This window comes from Blennius ocellaris (genome assembly GCF_963422515.1).
Source record: "Blennius ocellaris genome assembly, chromosome: 19".
NCBI lineage: Eukaryota > Metazoa > Chordata > Actinopteri > Blenniiformes > Blenniidae > Blennius > Blennius ocellaris.
Window position 1 is genome coordinate 13,131,088 of NC_137668.1, and position 22,373 is coordinate 13,153,460.

At 41.8% G+C, this 22,373-nt stretch overlaps 1 protein-coding gene across 1 annotated transcript; it reads right to left on the minus strand.

The window, feature by feature from the left end:
• Positions 1-1,440: 1,440 nt before the first annotated feature.
• Positions 1,441-19,606, minus strand: dap (death-associated protein). The gene is made up of 4 exons (XM_080514641.1): positions 19,423-19,606; positions 18,378-18,471; positions 8,283-8,325; positions 1,441-3,339 (listed from the first exon to the last, which is right to left on the minus strand). The coding sequence occupies exons 1-4, from the start codon at positions 19,475-19,477 to the stop codon at positions 3,220-3,222; spliced, it is 312 nt and encodes a 103-aa protein (XP_080370767.1). The 5' UTR covers positions 19,478-19,606; the 3' UTR covers positions 1,441-3,219.
• Between the last annotated feature and the right edge of the window lie 2,767 nt (positions 19,607-22,373).

Genomic DNA, 22,373 nt, shown 5'->3' on the forward strand with positions numbered 1-22,373 from the left:
GCCTATTTTACCTACAGCTGCTGAAAAGAAAGCCACCGAGGATATTTGTTCTAAATATACTCGCATGCCAGTGCTGCTGTGCAACATTTTTAGTAGAGAAATAACTTCATTGATTCATCTGAACAATAAAGTACTTCCAAAGAAAACTTTGCTTCCCTCTATGAGGCCTGTCTTTGTATTGTAAAGATTGTTGTAATTACTAGTGCTCTGCTGCTGTGACACGCGGGCAGATCTGTTCTCACTCCGTGTGTCACATTCACTCATTAACTCGGCTGTGGCTCAGTTGGCAGAATGGTTCATTATGAAATAAAGCCAACTCACACTGACCATGTGTCCAAGAAGAGGTAAGAAACTGGACCCCAGGTTGCCCACCCGATGGTGTGAGAGTGTGAACTATTGCATCAAATATTACATTACAGTATTGGCAAGTGATAACATTATCGGCTCAATTACATCTAAAATCATAAAAATCAAAGCACAGAAATCCTGACAATAAGCTAAAGTGAGGAAATATTAATTGAGGGCATGCCGATGCATTCTATATATGGTTTCACTGAGTTAATTTGCATTTTTCTATGAATTATCATTAAATAGGAGTTTAGTGAAATAATGACAGCGCTTGTCTTCACTGGAGTTTAGGGTTATGGTTAGAGTTTGCAGACAGCATCTCTCCAATTGTTTTATTAAATCAGAACATTCGTTTCTAATGAGATATTATCAAAACCAGCAGCATTACAATAACAGATTACTTTCAGAGACTGGTATTCAAGAAGGAAATCTATCCAGTCTTCCCCTTCGAATTTACTCATCTTCAGTTAGACCTACACTGGGTCCTCAAATACATTTTCAGCAGTGTCTTCATCCAGCCTAACAAAGCATGGCAGGAGATGAGAGGTCTGGAAACACTGAGAGAACTATATATATGAGCGTTGAGAGTCAAGACGATTGTGCCGGCTTTAATGGGGAGTTTCAGCCTGCTGACAGAGGCTTGCGCCAACTAAGCCAGCACTGCCTGGTTTATTGGGCTAACATAAGCTGACAGAACACCTGGTTGCAGATGCTTGTGTAAAGATGGATTACATGCACTAACGCCTGGCGCACGCTGGGCACGTGCGTGCGTGCGTGCATGTTGAAGGAAGAACAGCAGACGGCTCTTGGAGTGGTTCGATTTCATTTCAAAACGCCACCTGATCCCTAATTCCTCAGTGGAAGCTGCTAATTCACCGTGGGATTCTCAAAGCCTCAAGGTGAGGTACAGGACACTATACATTAAGCTGCACTGGTTTGAACTTTTTTCAGTGTGCGGCATTATTAAAACTTTTATCATTCACTTGCGCTGGTGTGGAGCTGAAAATGTTTACCTGTGACCTACGTTATGAATAAAACTCACGGGAACAAGGTCATGCATGAATCCCACAAATAAAGAGAGGTAGCAAAAGGCAGATTTTGAGATAGTATATATCTTTATTTACTATGACAACCACACCTGATACCCAAGTCCACTCAGAGACTCACCATTTTTACAATCTGCACAATTCACTCACGAAAAAGAACCAAGCATAAACAAAAAATACAACTCTTTTTCAACTTAAATTAACATCGGAAATTATTCCTTCTTGGCATGATAAAGTTCTTTCCTGGAAACCTGAACATTAGTGTTGTGACAACTGACACTTGAGTGTAAGGGGATGGGTGATTAAGGGGAAGGGTGATGTGTTTTGATATGCCTTTCTTTTTCCCGGGAAAAACTAATCTAGACTTTTGGATATGTGGCAAGCCAGAAATACCAGTATTCTGCTGAAAAGAAGTGGAAATACATGTTTTGGTTTCTCTGTGAACTTGACAGACAACTTTGATCAAACCTTTTGTCTGGAATGTAGAAATCAATCTTTTTCTCTCTCAACGTTTTCACTTTTACCTGCATCTGACAGCTATTGTCCCCACTTTTTTTTTTTCTTTCCTGAGCTGCTTCTCTGCAATGCTTTATTCACCTTATAATTACCTCCCTTGTGACGTTTAGGCTCATGTGAATGCAAACACAAAGCATCATGTACATTTTTTTTGGCTGTTGTTCCATTACGTCGCTGATGAAAATGTAAATCCGTGCAAGGCAAATGAGCCTAAGAAAGTTCAATATCTAAGCAATGAGGCACTGCTGGTGCATGCGGAACGGATTGAGCCGAACAAAAAAAAAAACGTCGTGAACATTGCCAGGGATGGGTAGATGTCATTACAGCCCAGTCACAGAAAGGTAGGTCTCCTCCGTCAAACAAGTGACACTGGAAGAAGCTGATGAGAGCTGAATGGGTCTTGACCCAAAAGCAAGCCTTTTTTTTTTTCTTCTTTAGTTTTGCTTTTTCAGTCACTGCTCAGCATGCATAAAATGGCTATTTGAGTAGTGGAAGCGATAATTGCAGAAAGAAAGGTTATAATTTCAGAAATATTAATTATGTGCAAATTTTTTGTCTGTGGTAAATATATGTACATTTTACTGGGTGGTCGAACGCAACCTCGCCCTTCCTTGGTGACATTTCTGTCTTAACATGCGAAACAGAGTTGATAGGAATGCTTGTCAGAGTTGCTATATTCCCTCATCGATGTGTGTTTTGATTGGTTAACACTTTCCAGGTTACACTTGTTCCTTTGTGTGACACTTGTGAAACTTGATTCATTTTAAAAGTTGCTTTCTGTGGTCCCTTGTTTGTGGTGAAGTTAGTTATTCTAAAATAGTTGTTTGTCCTCTTTTTGTGTGTGAAGGTTGTCGGTAGGAGGCTGGAGCCTGGGCTCATCACTGTGAGGTGACTGGTTGGCCTGATTGATAGGTAGTTGTGATTGGCTTGTCGTGAGGAATTCCCCCAACAGACTCAGATCTGACATGAATTTATAAGTAGATATCTATTCTTGGAAACAGAACCATTATAGAAGCGCCCGACTCTGGCGACACCGCCTTAAGACTTTACGGTTGCCCGACAATCCCTTGAATGAAGAGAATGTTAAAGGGCTGAACGACGAGTACAGCACCTGAGCGGCGTGGGGTATAAAGACAACGGCTTCACGACGGCTGTGTAGACTGTAAACCACATTGAACCGAAATTACGAGTATTATTTAGAGATCTGCATCTGGTGGGAGGGGAAAAAAAAGAAAATCTTCATGTTCTGTGTTCTGTGGGGAAGGCCGGCTGGTGGAGTTAGCATAGCCGCTGCAGTCCGCCGCCTGGCTCACTTGCGGGGCTGGTTGATGTGCTGGTTGATCTGCATTGCAGGGCCATGCTTGGGGATACAAGGCTGGGGCTTCTGGTGGGCCACCTGGGCAGCTGCCGGGGTGAAGTCCTTATCACCCTGAACAGAACACAGGCAGTCAATACTTTGTATGTACAAAGGAAGGAGCGGCTCTCGCACAGACAGCAAACGCACACAAGCTTGAACACGAGTCGAGCTAAAGCTGTAAGGAGACCTTTATCCTGATGAGCTCTCTTTTTTTATTTTGATGGAGAACACAGAGATGTGACACCTCACCCATTTTTCATTCTTCTCAAAGCACACAATCATCAAAAAGCGAGGAAACGAACACTTCAGTGCAGACGGAACAGCTGCTGTTCCTGCACGACCAACTGCTTGTGAAGCGTGAAAACATTTGAAGGCAAAGCTAAATATGGTTGGATTCCTGTCATTGAGGTGCCATATTTTAATTTAATAATTTCACTGATAGATGGGGAACAGTTGAAATTTCAACCAGCATGGGCTTAAACTTGGTGACTTATGAGTGCAAATGAATACAAAGTAATTTTACGTAATATTTTATAGGGCTTTCACTGAAATCTCACACCCCGATCGAGTACCACTGTCCTACTATATATTATTTATCAAAACCATTGATCATTAATTTGAAAACCTTTTTGTACTAGGTTTATGTGTACATTTCCCTGCAGGCACCAGTAGTGGCACACATTCTAATGTTTAGAAAAGAGAATAATTATCTATGCACAATTATTACTTTTAAAGAAATAGCAACAAATTGAGAGATCACAGAAGATGGGTCAGTTTCCCAATCATGGGATGATAAAAAATATAACTATGCATGTATGCATATGCATATAAACTATAAAGTCTTGCATCGTATTTATTGTGACAAATAAACGTCCGTGTTTGTGCAAACTACAACAAGAAATTGTGTTTTCTCATTTGTTACAAGTACAGTATGTTCACTTCACAGCCTGCTTCTAAGGTTTACAGTGTGGTGCCCTCATCTGCAACCTCAATCTATTATTCCAAGAAAAATGCCCATAAACAGCCTTGCTTCTAAATCGGATCAAAGCAGGAATTTGATTGCTCGCAGAATTTTAATCCTCAACTTGCTACAAACACGCTGGGGCTCCTTCCGTCCTTCTTTCAAACCTATCCTTCTTTCTCTACCTTTAAACTGTGTGGCTTCTCAGTCTTCAATAATTTACCCGTTTTGACCGCCACGCTGTTTCTGGTGTCTCGAGGAGATTTTCGCACGTGAAAGTGGTGCTCGCTCGCATATCTTATGTGGTGTGAAAAGCAGGTTTCGCATGCAGCCTCTTGTATAGGTGAACGGTGGGTGGCGAGTTTGATTAAAGCCGAGGACTCCAGAGCTCAGAGATGGTATGAAAGCACACAGCGAGCACACATTATACTGCTGTAAGCAGGAGTAAGTGGATTACTTCTTTTTTAATTCTGAAACACTGGATTTTAGTATTTAGTTGAGTCCTGCTGACGCCGGCCGTCCCTTCTGTCCAGATGTTAGGGTATGTGGCTATTACTGCAGCATCATGAATATCATAACCTACCACGGCGCTCATGGCTATTCTGATACCTTAAGGTTGCCCACGTGGATGAAGTTACATAACCGGTTTAATCAAGGCGCTCAAACATAGTGCCGTCTCCCTGAACTTTACTCGCCCACCTCGTCCACGCTTGACCCTAATCCTCCTCTCTGTATGTTGGTTTTGTACAGTATGTGGTGGTTTTGTGTGCGTGTGTGTGTGCGTGCAGGTGGGCACGAAAACATTTACAGTGTGTACGCGTCGTTCATTTAAAGCCAATCCCGCTGCTAACTGCGAGGGATGTGGATAGAGCTGACCTCCAATTGCCCTTTTCTCTCTCTTCTGAAGCTCAAAGCTTCTTTCCTCGACTACCTCGGCGCTACTGATGCAGAGGTATGGGAGAGAATATAACAAATTACGGTCGCTGCATTACTGCGCCACACTGTGAACAAGACGTCAGGGCGCGTGGCAAAGGCCGTTTCCTCCCTCCATGGTGGGTAGGTACTAATATGTTGAATAAATTGGATGAATGTAAATTTGATACTGAAGATATCCTCAAGTTACGGTACAGAAACGGTGTAAATGCACATGTCTATGTATGCATGTGTGTTGATAATTTGCCAATTCTGTGTTCTTTTTCATGCTTTATTTCCACTATCGCATCTTAAACCATGACAAAAATTATTATGACATAGAAACTAATGTCTCAAGCATGTTTCCGATTATAAATATGATCAATGAAAAAAAATTATATAAAAAAAGGGGGGAAATTGCAGCTGATCTGGAATAGCGACATTTTGTATTTGGCTGACTAATGAGCTTAACCTGATCAAGAATAAAACAGAAAGGGCTACAAATACCATTTGAATCAAGTTTTTTTGAGAAAATTAACTTTTGTGTTGTATTGCAAATTTAGTTCGACGCTTGTTAACGGAGTAGATTATGACCCTTTTTGAATTGTGTTATTACAAGTAAATAAACCTGCTGTTGGGTCAAATTGTAACGTTGAAGGTATTCATATTTAATGAAGGTACTTCTCATAAAGGTTCATTTATGCTGTATGTTAGGTATACATACATATACATGTCAATAGTCTGCAATTCATATATGCTCATTTCCATCCTTGTCCTGGTAGCTTATGAATAGGGACAAAAGCTGCAGTAACAGTACCAGTACCACGAGTTGTGGGCTCAGTTCAGCATATAATTATTCTTGGAATTTATTTATATAACGATCGAAACAAATTCCCTTCCTTTCATAGTCTTTGAAAGACTCTTTATACAGTAATGCCATTGGCCTTGACATGAGGATAATGGAGTCTCTGGAGCTATAGGACAAGTCTTTCTGGTGAATGAATGAGATGTAGCCTAGAAAACCACTCTGGACAATAACTCTGGTCAATTATCTGTAATTCTCTTCCTGTTGATTCTATACTTGAAGAAGTAGCACAGTCGATGCGTCACTGCCTCAAGTTTTGTCGTTTCTTTTTGTCATAGAGAAGCATCTCGCAGTCACATTCTCCCATTGAGTAAAAAATTTGAACTACATAGCCAGGAGATGTCTTATTTTTTCCTAAAAAAAAATCCCAGGAGGCCACACACACACACACACACTGAAGTGTTTCACTTAGCACCTAAAAGGCTTTTCGGAGGTTTTGTGCACTGCTAGCCTCTGGGTTTGATGGCAGTGATAGGGGGTCGAATGGAAAGGCTAGAGGAGGACCGGGGGATAAATGGGATGCCTGCCACCTTCTGATATCACAGCAATCTTCCGCAAACAATCTGCCAGGTCTGACACACACACACACACACATGCGCACACACATGCGCACACACACACATGCGCACACACACACACACACACACACACACACACACACACACACACACACACACACACACACACACACACACACACACACACACACACACACACACACACACACACACACACACACACACACACACACACACACACACACACACACACGAGTTGGGTACCAGCGAAATCATCCAAAGAGTCAAGGACACACTTTATTTTTACTCACACAAAGACATACAGTTTTTATCAGCCGATTCATTTTGAATGGTAAAAGCCTCCCACGAGTTTCCTTTAGCCTTTTGAGCTAGCTTAGTGCAGCTAATGAGTTTCCTTCCACTGTGAGATTAGATTTTGGAGGATGACGAGGAAACGCGTCGCTGTGACATCACAAGGTTACATGGCTGCTGAATACAGTCTGTGTGGAGCTGAGTGCTTTGATAATTGAAAAGGTTTATATATGTTGCACCACAGCTTGCTCTCGAGTCAACATGAGATAGTAAACAAAACATTTGTCAATGTCAGATCTCAACCTGGACTCCCAGTGTATTCGACTCCAAAGTAAAAGTTTTTATGCTCAATGCCATATCTATTTCTCACAATTTAAATTATAGCATCTATGAAGGCATTTTAATTTGTCGTCATTGCATGTACTGTATGTAAACTCTCTTTGCTATGCAAATAATGCATCATTAAGTGGGGAAAAAACACAAGTTGTATTTTTTTTCGCATGCCCAGGTGTAACTGCTTTAAAACTGCATATTTCTTCTTTCAGCCCTGGCCACAAGGTTTCTAAGCCACGATAAGCTGTATTTGTATTTTTCATCACAGTAACAGTTTCTTTGCTCTTTTCCAGTCCCTCATAAGCTTCCAAGACACATGGAACTCTGTTTTGTTTATGCTTAATACTGTAGAAATGTGAACATTTTTAGTCTCAATTCTGCAATGCAACTTCATCTTTGGATTACTGGAGTAATGGACACGTTTTATTGGCGCAGGTGCAGCATTTTGTTTGTATATCTTGGTATTATTTGGTATATAAATGACTTAAAGTCTATAAAATATGGCATATTAAATATTTTTTCCCCTTCCTGTCAGATTGTCTTGATATAATGAACCAGTAGTCATTGTACACCCAGTTGACTGTGACCAGGATGATTATTGATAGAACATGTATATATATATATATATATATATGTGTGTGCATATATGTAACCTGTACTTGGAAAAAAATAACCCAAAACAAACAAACAAACAAAAAAACTTACCCACAAAGTCAAAAGTTGGCAGCTCTGACCTTGAACATATTTGACCATATAAGTAAGCAGTAACATATCTTCTTAAACCTTTTGTTGGTCTCTTTTCCCCCTCCAATATTTCAGATGTCTTTTTTCTAATCCTTAGCTTTTCTTCCATTTTTCTTTTGTCCTTGATGAGCACTGAGCGTCTATTGCTCCCTGCAGAGCTCCTGTCCCAGATATAAACCATCTTATAATGCTTAACTTTGCACTACCGGTGGTCTGTGTGTGTGTGTGTGTGTGTGTGTGTGTGTGTGTGTGTGTGTGTGTGTGTGTGTGTGTGTGTGTGTGTGTGTGTGTGTGTGTGTGTGTGTGTGTGTGTGTGTGTGTGTGTGTGTGTGTGTGTGTGTGTGTGTGTGTGTGTGTGTGTGTGTCTTACCTTTGTTATCACTCCAGACACAACCACAGGGACCTTTGGTGGACTAAAAAGAAAAAAGAAAAAAAGAAAGGAGGAGAGATTTAACATTTTTTTTATTTGGGAGTAGTTCACATAGTTTAGCAAGTGTAATCTTGCATGTCGTACAGGGTCACAGCTTTCTGCAGAGTTTATGCAAGCACTTGCACAAATATACACCAATCTGACTATATCAAATCCACCTAAAAGTGTCATTTAGCCCAAATATGAACATCGCGAGTTGTTACAACACAACACCCACAGTATTACTTTCTGTGGCAGAGCGCTTAAACACACATGCACTTGCACACGCACACACATCGGATGGACCTGCCAGCGGCTTAAATAGCTCCCATTCATTCTGGCCAAACACTGGGGCTCACAGCGTCTGGGCGGAAAGCATGAGAGGCAAGGGGGAGGAGGGGGAGGAGGAGGAGGGGGGAGGCAAGCTAAAGCTAAAACTACAAGAGAAAAGAGAGTTAAGGAGAAGGCTGATGATGACGAAGGAAAAAGTTTAAGGAAGACGAGAGGAGAATGAAGTGAAGACGGGGCAGACATGGGGTGAAGGCAGGGCGGGCTGGACAGAAGAGACGGGGAGGAGTGGAAGGGCAGAGAGAAGAGTGAAGTGAAATACCAACATAATAACAGACTTTTAGTGCAGAGTGAAAGAGGATGAGGTAAAAAAAAAAAAAAAAAGGGAGGCAAGCGCTCACTCAGACATAAAGGAAAAGGGAAGGGATGGAAGCAGGGGGGGGATGAGGAGGAGGAGGAGGAGCAGGAGGAGGAATGCGCAACGCGAGGAGAGCATCGACCTTGACATGACAAACGAGTGCCGTCTAATTTTACGGCATCGTCACTCCCGGCTAAAGAGTACAGTTGTGTTAGCCACCTTCAAAACTCCATTGAAAGACATTACCTACAGTTCCAACTTACAGATTACTTCGTCAACAGTCGAAATCTTTCTGAAAGATGAAATGTCTCTGACCCGGACTACAAAATGCTGCCTCAGCAATCAAATTCTCAACACTTGGGATTTCCCCAACATGCAAACCATCTGCTACTTCACTTTTTAATATTTGGTGATGCATCCATGCACAACTTCTTTAATCACGGTCAATTAGGAGCTATAGATATTTTCAGCACATCTGCCCAATCTCAAGCTCAGCAATCAACATCTCGGCACGCAGTCGCCTTCTGCTTCTGGCACTTTCTTAATGAGAATATCCACACCTAGCCATTAAATTAATGCGTGGATATGTTGAATTTCAATGATTATTCCTGGTTAGCCACTTGTCAAAAATGGAAGGTTGAGAGGTTCTCAATTAGCAATTCAATTAACAGCAACATGGTACATTAGGACCACAAGCGTTCCTCGTTCAGTTCAACGCTCTGCTGATGGAGTCCCCAGAATACAGACCTGAATGTTTTCAGGTTACCTGAGGAGCAAATGGAGAAGGAATAGACAACTGTTCACAATGTGGGGGAAAATATGCTCGGTGGACTGAAAGTGGCCAGCCAAACAAATCAATCAGTGTCACAAAATGGTGAACAATGACAACGACATCTTTCCACAGAAGTGACTGCTGTTTTCGTGTTAAAAAATGAATGAAAAAGTTGTCTGTATATTTGCATACAAACGGTTATTTTCATCTCAATCAAGGTCAAATTGGGCTGCATGAAGGAGTTAAAAGAGCCCTGCTCTAATCTCAACCCACCCCATACGTTCAATCTTTCAGATGGCCGACCTCCAGGGGGCCTCGACCAGACCGCTGACCTGTGTCACTACATCTCTGTCATTTGACGCCAGCCCCAACTCCTTTTTGGCTGCTGCCGTGTCTGACCCTGATGACCATATAAGGAAATCCAGGGTGCGGTGACCTTGTCTTAGCCGAGTGTTCACAGCAGTCTTAAAACACATCGGCCATGTCTGAAATAAACAGCCACTTTCGTATCGCGGTGTCGGACAAGCCTGACAGGTTCTCGCTTAACAGAATATTAGTGAGCGACTGATATGGGCCCTGCTGTAAGCTTATGTTTAGCTGCATCTGTTGAATATAAACAAGTCTGTTAACTTGTTGTTTTTTTCCCCCGAAGGACAAACGCAGACGGTTGGTGCACACAGTACTGCAGTTACGTGTGTATCTTAAAAAGTCTACCTCAGTATGTGAACTTCAGTTTGATTCAATGTCACAGGGACATGCGGCAGATCCAAGGTGCCTCACGTTCAGGTTAAGTTCGAGACACAGAGTGGTGTAGCACAGTTAGTTTGGGGTGAACGGGGATGCTCGGTTGGATATGAATTCCCATACTGAGACGGTGCGGGCTGCTCTGCGCCGCACGCTGGGTCGTCACGTGCCTCTATTTTTTATAGAAAATCTAGCTTCATTGTGCAATCTGCAGCTAAACTCTGAAATGTTGCAACAAAGTGGCAAAGCAGATGAGGCCTGTTGAAAAATACAGAAGATGAAGGCAACAGTCAGTGCGTGCACTTGAGGCATGTGAGCATCAAACTTTGCCTCGTGTTACTGGGACTTGAGTATCAAGGCTCGAAAGACAGATAAGAAACGTCTCGACAGACAGACGGGCAGGAGGAGGAGAAGAAGTCTGTCCGAGTAGACAAGCTTATGATTCCTTCAAAACTGGGGGGAAAAAGTTTAAACATTTGTCAGAAAGCAAACGCGTGCACGAGCTTTTCACCTGACCGACTAAACATAGACACCGTGAAGTCACATGTTGCAGAGATGAATGGCAGGTTTTAGTCACACCAGATAAACAGATAAAGACACCTACAGGCTTTTTAATCACGGATGAACAAAACTGCATGGCCACAAGCCATGGAGCCTGCATCAAGGCCCAACACAAAAGCATTAGCCTCCAGATTATGCTACTGACACAGCTTTTTATCTGTTCTGTCTGAAGGAAAAAGAAAAGGGCAGGAGTGGGAGAGAGAAGGGGAATCCACACACTCCCAGAGATCTCTGCTCTGGCGTTGTGTGTCCGGGGAGAGCGCGGCTGCATTTGGAGGCAGACGGATTCTCCGGGGGGCAGTAGAGAGCTTTATGAAATCTTTGGAGAGGGGTTGCCTTGTGCAAGGTGTGGGGGAGAGTTACAGGAGAGAGAGAGAGACAGAGAGAGAGAGAGAGAGGGGAATGAGTGAGGGAGCTGCACAGAGCAGATCCTCACTAATAAGCCAAATGGCATATTGTTCATTATTCCATTTGTATGGCATTTTCCCCTCCGTCTTCAGCTTAAAAGACACTGCTATGTCTACCCCACCCATCTCTCCGCTTCAGCAGAGCAAGAAGTTTGTTGCCGTGGGCGAGGTGGTGGTTGCCATAGAAACTGATGCCTGTTGCCTCTCCACCTCCTCCTTTCTCCCTCCTCTCAACTTTCACCACGAGCTGTCAGCTTCCTGCACATTTCACCAGAGTTCCTGCCTGCAACCTGTGCACAGAACGTTTAGTCAGGCGTGAACCGCCCGCTCCCGTTTCCACAATACAGCAGCAGATAATCACCGCACATGTAGTTTGCACACATTTGGCTGATGATGTGTGAAGCTGTTCCCGTCGACTTGAATGAGGAGCCTCACGCTGAGTGGTGATGGAGGCACACGTTCTTCTCCTGAGCTTCTCCTGTTTTTCTCACTCCTCATTTTCCCTCCCTGAGGAAGAAGCCTTTTCACCTGCCAGGTCTGCACTTTTCGTCACGATGCTTTTGTGCAACCGACTCGCTGACAGGTAGCTTCTGCTGGTTCGACTGCAATCTTGTCCAACTTTGTGAAAATTAGTACTCAATTACAGTCACTAGTCAGGTTTCCAAAAAGTTTTGCCGTTACTTTACTTGTCACTGAAAATAGAAATTAAAAGCAAGTTCTTTAAACGGCGACGATAACTTCATTATTATTGTATTGAACTCATTATAACATAAAACTTGAATTCACGGAAATTGATTTGTGTGAAATTTAATTCACACAAATTAATAGATATAGACGAGTTCACAATTATTAGGCTCGCAGCTCGCTAATGTTTACATAAGACTACTAATGCATCGCTGCTACTTTCAATACAGACTCATGGTGAAGTTAGTCGTATTTCATGTTGATTTCAGGAGAACTAAGTAAGTTTAGGAATATTGATGTGCTGTTCCTCCAGTATATACAAGTTCAGTAATTATTGAATTATATTTGGATAAAATAGATAAAGCTATTGATGAAGCTAAAAGTTGACTTACAAGCTCACTGAGTTATTATAAATGTTATGAAAATAACAGTAATCAGACATCAGCATATTGCATCAGCCATAAAAAACTAAGATGCAATGACTAACACAATTTAATAAGTAATGAAAAATATTTTTAGCAATTGTAACAAATGGCTTATGAATAAGAAATACATTTTCAAAGACACAGTCAAAACTATTTGACATAATTATATGATTTGCAATACACACAAATACATTAACATAAGATCTTGATTTTCTTTCTGCTGCTTTGAGAATAACAGTGCTTTTTATCTTGCCCTAATTTACACCAGCTAAGAGTGGACTATTGTTTTTCATCACATGAGTGTCTGCAATTACCACCAACAGTGCTTCAGGCAATAGGCTGTTTGATTTTGGTGCTTCTGTCCAGTCAGCCTCATAACAATACCGATAGATTTGCGATATATTGCATAGCTCCATATTCGTTTTGGGTTTGCAGTTATTCACAACACTGGATTCTCACCACTTTCCCTCCCTTTCTCACCCATATCTTATTCCTCACCACCCCACTGCTCTTTTCCTCACCTGTAGTTTTACATGTGAATCCAAGAAGCCTTACACCCCCCCCCCCCGCCCGCCCCATCTGTCCATCTCGGCGAGATTGGGTGCGGCAGGTGTTCCCCTGACTACAACGCTTCGCTGGTTGCTACTAATGTGAAATTTACCCAGTAGCCACCTGCACGACGTCCATCAGCGTGACACGGAGAGGGACAGACGGAGCGTGTGAGAGCGAGACTTTACGCCTCCTGTATTGACTGACAGGCTGCACTTACTCAGCCTCTCCTCAAGGATACGCCGACAGGCGACTTTTAGGCAAAGATAAACCTTTCCCCACAGAGGTTATCGTGCATTTACCCAGCAAAGTCATGAGGTGTTTATCAAATAGGGGCGGTTTCATAATGAAGGTCCTGTGTGATCACATTATAAAATTGGTCAAATTTGTTTGAGCAGCCCAGGTAATGAATCCTCCTCTTATGCTGCAAGCTCTAAAAACAAAGGCACACCACAACATGACATCGATACTAACAACTGAACCCTGACCTCGCTGACTCGGTTTACATAAAGATGACACTTGTGACTTTTGCACGAGTTGCAATGCTTGGAATTAAAGCAGAACAAAAGAGAAGTATGTCTTAGATTTGATAACCAAGAGCAAAATGGCTCAGGTTCTGGTTAAATAATCAACTATTTACCCAATACAGACAAATAAGTTGATCATCAGGAAAAATGAAGGAATTCTAGATTGATAGTTGACTGCTTTGGTAATATAAATTTCTTTTCAGTCTATTAGACCGAAGAAAATGTCTTGACGTGATCCTCAAAAGCAGCAGCCACTCCCGCTCTGTTTGCTTGTAAATATTTGTGCAAGCTTCAGGATGCAAGCTGTTAAATGTGCTCACAAACTCAGTGGCTAAGCATGGGGTTGGTGGTTTCTGTGTATGCTGGAGGATCACCCATCCGTGTGGACATGAGTGTCTTAGGAAAGGAGTTGCAATGACTCGACAGTGTGAAGGAGGCTAGAGAAGCAGCAGGCATGATGGAGTAAAAGCTGAAAGCAAAATCTGCAAAGACTGACTGTAACCCCCATGCTTCTGTGTGACACAGTTGTTTATTTTCAGCAGGGGGTACTATTTTGTGGCTTTGTGCAGCTTTCGGTGGCGCCTTCTTGTCCCCGACTTCTGAGTTTCCTCGGGTTGAAATAGCTCATACCGAAGCAAAGCAAACGAACATCATGGGTGCATACATGTGGTTTTCCGAGCGCTGATTGCACCATGGGGTTGTTGGCCTGAGGGTGTTGTAGTGTTTTCGCATTTTTAGCTTTTTAAAAATAAATGCTCCCCTGGATGGTCTTAACCCTTTTTCGATTCAAGGATGCCTTTCATTAGGTTTTGGTCTATAGATTGGTTTGATGATTTGTGGGCTGCACATCAGTAAAAAAAAAAAAAGAAAAAAAAAAGGTGCTCAAATGAATTCAGTGATTGACGGGATTATATGAGCAGAGTGAACTAAATTTCATGTTCAAGAAGATAGTTTGAGGTGATTCAATCAATTGTTCCTACTCTGAAGCAATTAATGATCAGTCAAAGGGTACAAGTGCTCCATGGGCTCAAAGTATGACGAGTAAATATCCAATTATATGATCACCAGCAGCCTGAACTGTTAATTCAAGGAGGGACAGATCCACAACCTTAACCTGCTGATGTAAAGGTTGCAGCAGAATACCAGACTCAGACCAGGCAACAAATTCTCATCTTTTCTACTGTCCAACATTATTGAGCCCATGTGAATTGCAGCCTCAATACAATGCTTTAGCAAACCACATTTGCCACCGCTGTGGTCTGCCTCTGTAGTTTGACATTTTCAGACAGGATTTTGTGCAAAGCTTTACTCGAACAGGTGGTTATTTGAGCCTTTCAGTCATCTAAAAGCAGCCTGGTCATTCTCCTCTGACCTCTGACATCAACAAATTCTTTGCCTGGAAAACTGCCGATCGTCAGATTTCTTTCCCATTTCTGGGCAAACCCTTTTGGTGGATATAGTATATGAGAATTCCACGAGGACAAATATTTCTACCTCACCTGGCATGAACAACCTTGGCATCAACATTCTCTCAATTGCCATCATTTTGTATTGTAATTTTCAGTTTGAATCCCAGAAAGTCTTCTTGACCATGTCGTCATACAGAAGTGCATTGGTTTGCTTTAATGTGACGAGCTGATTGGAATGAAGTGGCCAGCAAGTGGATTCAAATGTTGACGAAATGTTGAGTTACGGGGGTAATTTTGAAATTCTTTTCAGACAAAAGATGATGTAGTGACTGTTTAAAAACTTATTAACTCAACTACAAAAGAAAGTAATTGTTACTTTCAGCCTTGGGCCTGTTCTAAAGACCGTAATAATTTATATTCTCTGGATTAACATGACAAAATTGTGATTATAAAGACTGAAACGACCGTCACGTTTATGGCTGTGTCTGCTACCATTGATACCACCAACTGCCTTTTTTTCTCTGTCTTCAGTCATAAGGAGCAGAGCCCGCGTGATGTTTTTGTACTTTGTGTTATCTACTTGACCTCTCTTTTCACTTTAATGTTCTGTCTATTATGGCCGCTCATCTTTGCACAAAGGAACGAGGAACAAAAGAAAATGATTTATTGCTGCCGACAGACTCGATGCTATTCCTGTTGTGAATTACAGGGGAATGCTCAAACAAAAGTTGTGGCAGATGAGAAAGAATGCGAGATATGGTCCATATGCAAGACCGCATGTAGAAAGTACACGCGCAGAAAGATTTCTGACAGTTGGCCATGTTCTTGAACCCTGCTCACTGCTGTGTCCTGCTTGTCACTTCCCATTTATCACCTCTTATTAGCACACAAACATACACACGTACGCACGCACACGGTGTGAATATGCCACCTGTACCAACGTGTGTGCATGGCCGACGGGTCTTCATGAATATGGAGGAGACATATGTGGGTGTAGAAGTGGACACACAGAGAATATAGCACAGGGAGAAAAAAAAACATGTGCACCATCTCTGCTGCAGAAAGGAGGTACATTCATGCAACAAAAGACGACCGCAATAATGTGGAAATGACAATTATTGTTGCTCGGCAATTGAACCAGCATCATGTAAACCATGCAAACCCAGTCTGTTTCAAGCAAACCATTAGCGACTGCTACATGGGCTGTTCACTGTTCAAGTTAATGCAGTAATTACACAGTAATTATGCCGTTTAGTGAATCAGCGCGTAAGGGGACACAAAAAGTCTGCAGCAAAATGGCCTATGGAGGAGCCATATAGAAATATAGAAGCTGGTAATTTGCATGTTTGTGAAGTTTTCAAGGTGTGGAGTTTGTCATTGCAAACTTAAATATGGCCACAGTTCCATGTTGTAGAGATGCTGTACGAAGACGACGTATAGCCACAAGATCCCCCTCATTTCATTTGACGTGTAGCTTGCACGTTTGACCTCAGTTGGGCTAAATAAGTACAATGATAATGGAAACTTCACAATGTACCTTTGTTTTTGTGGAAATACTAAAAAGGGATTCTGAACACTTTCACAAAATGTTTCTTAATTAAACTTTGTTTAAAACAAACCTACAAACTTGGCATCTTTTCCACGGTGTTTTTTCTTCAGCACTGAAGGATTGATTAGGCTGGAGGATATCTGTATACATATCTCAGTTAAATCATCCTCACATTATCACAGTATGGATTTGAACCCAATGTGACTTTGCTGGTAAAAACAAAACAAAAAAAAACAAACAGAAGAAGAAGAAGCAAACTTGCACTGCAGTTTCCTTCTGCAATGAACAATCCAGTTCCACATCACAGTGTTGTCTGCTAAAAACAGTGCAACCTCCAGTGGTAACATTACAAATAGTTATTTACATTTATTGTACAGGTATTGTATTTTTCGGAGCTTGGAAATGTCATTCGAGGAGCTGGTTTCGCCTCAGGCCCATAAGTTTCACACCTTTGCCCCATCCCCACCCACACTGGAACAAAAGGCAAAAGTGCAAGTCTTCCTATCAACATGGAGAGGAATTTAGGTGCATCTCTGTGTGTCTCTTCTTAAACTTATGAGCAAAACCACCATTTTTTTTTTTTTTTAAACCAGTTCCCGGAACAAATAAACACAATAAACACTTACTCATGTTCTCCATCTTTATGAGTGAAACACTGATGTCATAGCCTCACCTCTAACTTATAAAGCACTAAACCTGTAATCCAACGAGACGACAATGGTGGGTTACAGGGTTGTGCTCGTGCTCCTGAAGCGAGTAACCAGTTTATGGCTTTTACAACACAATCCTCTGCTCCTCCTCTTCCACAGTGAAAACAGCATATCCCACATGCTCCTACATTTGTGTTTTCACTTTCACGTCGCCTCTGTTTTTGGTAGAGTTCTGTGGCGGTACAGGCCTGTTGTAAATACTTGTGCATTATCAGTGGTTTTATGTGGATCGGCACATATCATAAAAGGGTTTGGGGACTATTTTTAAATGAAACAGTTTCTATGCGAGGGTGGTATGCCAAGAATTGTCTGATTTTGTGCAATTCTTTCTATCTATTTGCTGGGTTTTGTGGTCAGTTTGCATTTGTTGACAATGATGTTGCACATCTATGCGCGCTATGCCTTCTGTATTAACCTAATTTATATTATTCGTTATGTTTTACTTTATCATCTGTTAATGAAATAATTAATAACAAGGCTGAATTGAAATCTTTTATGGTCTATGCATTTATACCATTTGGCTAATCACACAAAGTCCCAAACGACCCTCTGGTTTATTAATGGAGATTAATTAATTGTTAATTAGCCCGATGGTTGAGGTATTGTGAAGAAAATGTGTTAGTCAACAGGAAAAGCAGTTCAAGGCTAAATCCAGTACATGCAAGCAGACTCACGATTGTTACCAGTAGTAGTTGTAATTTCTAAATCATTTGTTTTGTATTTGCAATTAGCGTCGCTAACAAAACCCACATTTGCTTGCCAAACTAAACAAAATGGATTTGTCTATAATACTGTAGATTACCCGCCTTCTGAATAATGTAAATTTGCTTGTACATTTCTATTTCATGTACGCTCAAATTAAGGACAAACACCCATGTTAGTAGTGTTACATTTGTGAACTTAGCGGTTATTGGCGTCATGAATGAGATCTTAAACAACTGTGTCGCTGAGTGAAATGTCCCAGTACTCTGAATACCAGCTCTCAATAGAATATGTTAAATAGTGCTGGGATATAGAAAGTTTGGGGACTTGTCAACATTTTACAAAGGAAAGTCTCCGGTCCTGTGTGTTACCTGCTGCTGACAAACTCCTCGTCCTCTTTCTGCGGTGGTTCTGGGGTGGCGGCAGGCTGGTGCTTCTGCACTATCCTCATACCTCCTGCTTTTACTGAAACACACACCGACATACACACACGTGAAAACAGACAAAAGAGTCAGAACCGAGAAATTACATCTCTACTAAAGTCATGCTAAGTGTGTTATAATCATTAAGGAGGTAACAAACAACTAAGCAAAATTGAGTTGGCTGGTTGTCTTCTTCAATTGAAATACAGAGGGTAAAGAAAAACTACCACTCTGCAGAAGCATGCCACATTACTTGTCAGCAGCTGCAGGGCAGCTGTTTTGTTCCTTGACCTATGCCTCCAAAGCTGAGGCCCTAAAAATTAGAAGCATGTCAAGGCTTCCTAGTGCTCACACATGTCCATTAACACCCTGCCTGCTTGTCAAACAGTGACAGTGCAGTGGGCCTCCTGATGATCACAGGTTGGGTGCGAGGGGCATTTGTTATCATACTCTGCTATCAGCCCTGCAGCTGCCGTGGCCCAGTGGCCCGCCACACCGCGCTCATGTCCACGTACACCTTATCTGCTTTTTTTTTTTTTTTTTTTTCTTTTTCCTTCCCTCTCTCTCAGCCTACATCCAAGAGACTGCAGCCTATGACCTCCACGTCGCTGCCACCCAGCTGCCATTTACTGCAAAACTGTAACGACATCCATTACATTTGTAGCACAGTGGTTACAAGCCACTACAACACCACCGACTCACATGATGGTGCAAAAATCAAATCAGGAAGTAAAGGAAATGTGTGAAACTTAGTGAGTGAGAGAGAGAGAGAGAGAGAGAGAGAGAGAGCGAGAGAGAGAGAGAAAAGAACAGACCACACAGCACCGCTAAGCAATCTGGAGACACTGAATAAGCAGGAGCAGCTGCCAGTTGACAGGATTGCATAAGTATTAATCATAACCATGTGATTTTTGATGCGAGACTGTGCAGAAACAAAAGGCCTTCAGGTTTTGTGAGAGGCTTTAAAGCAACACAACAGCACAGGGAATAGTACCTGCAGGGGGATGTCCGCCTTTGGTTTCCACTTTCTCCTTCGGGGGCGACGACATGGCTGCTCGGACCCGGAGTCTGCTGCGAGAAGGAACCGAGGACTCTCACTCACAAACTCCGACTTTATTCTGCCTCAAACTGTGGACTACTCTTCAGTGGCGATCGTCAACGTGGCTTTTTCCTGAGTATTGTTTGGGAACGGTGCGTAATGACGTCACGCGGAGCGTAAGTCCCGTGATGACGTAACACGCACAGATCTGCGCGAAAGCATGCACAGTTGAGCTTTGTTCTATAATAGTAATAATAATAATAATAATAATAATAATAATAATAATAGTATATATATTCTTTTACTCCCTCCTGTTCCCTAAAAGCTGTCTTCAGTACAGTATATTATTATTATGATTATTATTATGATTATGATTATTATTATGCTTTGCTGTATTTAAAATGTTATGTTTTTTATATTAAACAGTTAGAAATAAGGTGATAGGTGCTACGGTTAAATAATAATAGCGAGTTACCCAGTCCTACAACTCCAAATGCAGTTATGTATTGAATTGAGTTAGTAGTGATTTGGGGGTGATTGAGAAAGGTGAGGAATGCAAGTAACTTTTTTTTTAATAGAAGCAGTACTTTGAAAATGTCTTTCCATTCCGAAAGCTGGCAACATTTCTGTAATCCATTCTTGAAAGGGTGAGGCTGAGGAAGATTTTCATTCCCTCAAAATGAGTCTTTTAGTGATTATCATGCCTAATGCCAGTGATCTCCTTCAGGTGGAGTTTAAGTATCTAAGGGTCTCATTCACAAGTGATGGGAGAAGGGATTGTGAGATTGAGTCAGACAGGCAGTAATACAGGTAGTAATGCAGTCACTGTACCAGACTGTTGTGGTGAAGGGGGAGCTGAGCTATAAAACAAAGCCCTCTGTTTTTCTACATTCCAATCCTCATCAACCCTCATGAACTTTGGGTCATGACTGAAAGAATAAAATTGCAGAGACAAATTGGGCATCATTATTTGTGATAGTGAAGAGTTCAGCCATCTGGGAGAGAGTCAAAGGTAAACTACTATTCCTCCACATTAAGAGAAGCCAGTTGAGGTGGTTCATCTTATTAGGATGCCCCCTGGTCAGCTCTCATTGGAGGTTTACTTGGCACATCTGACTGGGAGGCATCCCTGAGGTCGGCCCAGGACTCACTGGAGAGATTATATTTCTGTTGGGTCTGGGACCGGCCTCAAATCTTCCAGAAGAGCTGGAGGACTTTACAGGGGACGGAGATATCTGGGTTTCTTTGCTCTTTACACTGACATTACTACCGCAAATGGAGTAAGCGAAGACAAATGAATAGAGTGGCTTTTAATTCATACATTTCCTGAGTTACCATTAAAAGCATAGGCCACAAAAATGAACAGCATGAAATAACTACATAACTGTCCACCTACGCAGTCTTACAAACAAATAATGAAGCAATGATCCCGTGTCATTTAGTCGAACGTTTACAGATCACACCAATGAACTTCCTATTGTAGCTAAGTGACAGCCAGGATGAGGATGAATACAACAAAGACATCTCGCGGTGCATGTGTGTGACCTCTGTGGTTACTTTCTTACAGTTAACTTACACTCAATAATTGGCTGTCATGCCAGTGTGTTTGTATACAAAGCCAGTGATACTAGCAAAGAAAAATAAATCCAACAATAACATTTTAATGTCACACATCTATTGCTATTCATATTCATACTTATATGTGCTACAATTTATACCGCAGCGGTATCTCTGTTCAAAGGTTTGTTCATAGTTATTCTGTCTGTTAATAAACTGGGGGATTATCTCAATTTAAAGCAGTAATTTCTCATGTAAAAATTTTTTTTATCATCTTGATGTCACTCATGTGATACAACTGAAGAATGATGAACCCACTGTGACCTGCCTAAAGTGATGCATGCAGGTCAGTCAGTACTTCTAAAAGATCATACGTTAATCAAGTTATTCCAGGAAAATAGGTACAGAAAAAAAGACAGTTTTAATAAATAAAGGGGTTTTACTGAGCACAAGCATGCTTGCTGATGAGCAATGGCTTTTGGCAGAGGAGGTGGTCAGCATCACATTTGTCCTCAAAGTGAAAGAATCTGTTGCCAAGACTTGAGTCTCAGCGGAGGGTGATGACAGCCAGTCAAAAGGCCAGAAGTTCAGTGACAGGTCAGAATGCCGTCTGCTGGTTAAAAGATAAACGGCAATGTGGACTCGGAGCCTTTGGACTTAATACGTTTCTTACAAAGTTCATTCTTATTGACACCAGTGGCATGATTTCTCAGAGTCAGGGAGTGTTTCCTATTTCTATATTTCATTGTTAGTTCAGGTCAGTTATGTGATTGGGTCTCAGCCTTCCTGTGTGGAGTTTGCATGTTCTCCATGTGCAGGCATGGATTACACTGGCAGAAGGTCTGCTGGAAATGGACCATGGAAATCAAGATTAGGGGATTATCATTAGTATAATTGCTCCTCATTAAACTTGCATGACTAATTAAATGGTTACATACCAATACTAGATTATCTAAATGGCTAAAAACAACCATGATTTCCCATGATGAATTTAATAGTTTTGGGCAGGAGAGGTCAGTGTGAGTCAGTGAAGATCATAGAAGTACTGCTACAATGAAATGCAAAAGCATTCCTTCTATGATAGTTATCAGAGCCTAATGCTCGCGTGTGTTCGCATGTGGCTCTGCCTTTGCCTGTGCACATGCATTAGAGTGTGTACACACACATATGCCACCACTAGATGGAAGAATGCAGCCTTACTCCATCAGTGTGGTGCTTCCAGTTGTTCATGTGGGAGTTTGTGTCCTGCAGGATTCATCATCACTGTCACTTCAACGAAGCTCAGCTTGTGATGTCCCAGAAAGAATAAAATGGAAGAGTGACTGGGAGAAACTGCATAACTCCAGTGC

Excerpts from the sequence above, each read along its gene's own strand:
- dap (XM_080514641.1), bottom strand. The coding sequence starts at position 19,477 with ATGTCGTCGCCCCCGAAGGAGAAAGTGGAAACCAAAGGCGGACATCCC. Across the intron at positions 18,472-19,422 it reads AGGCGGACATCCCCCTGCAG|TAAAAGCAGGAGGTATGAGG; the intron begins GTACTATTCCCT and ends TGTGTGTTTCAG. Across the intron at positions 8,326-18,377 it reads GAGGAGTTTGTCAGCAGCAG|TCCACCAAAGGTCCCTGTGG; the intron begins GTAACACACAGG and ends TTTTCTTTTTAG.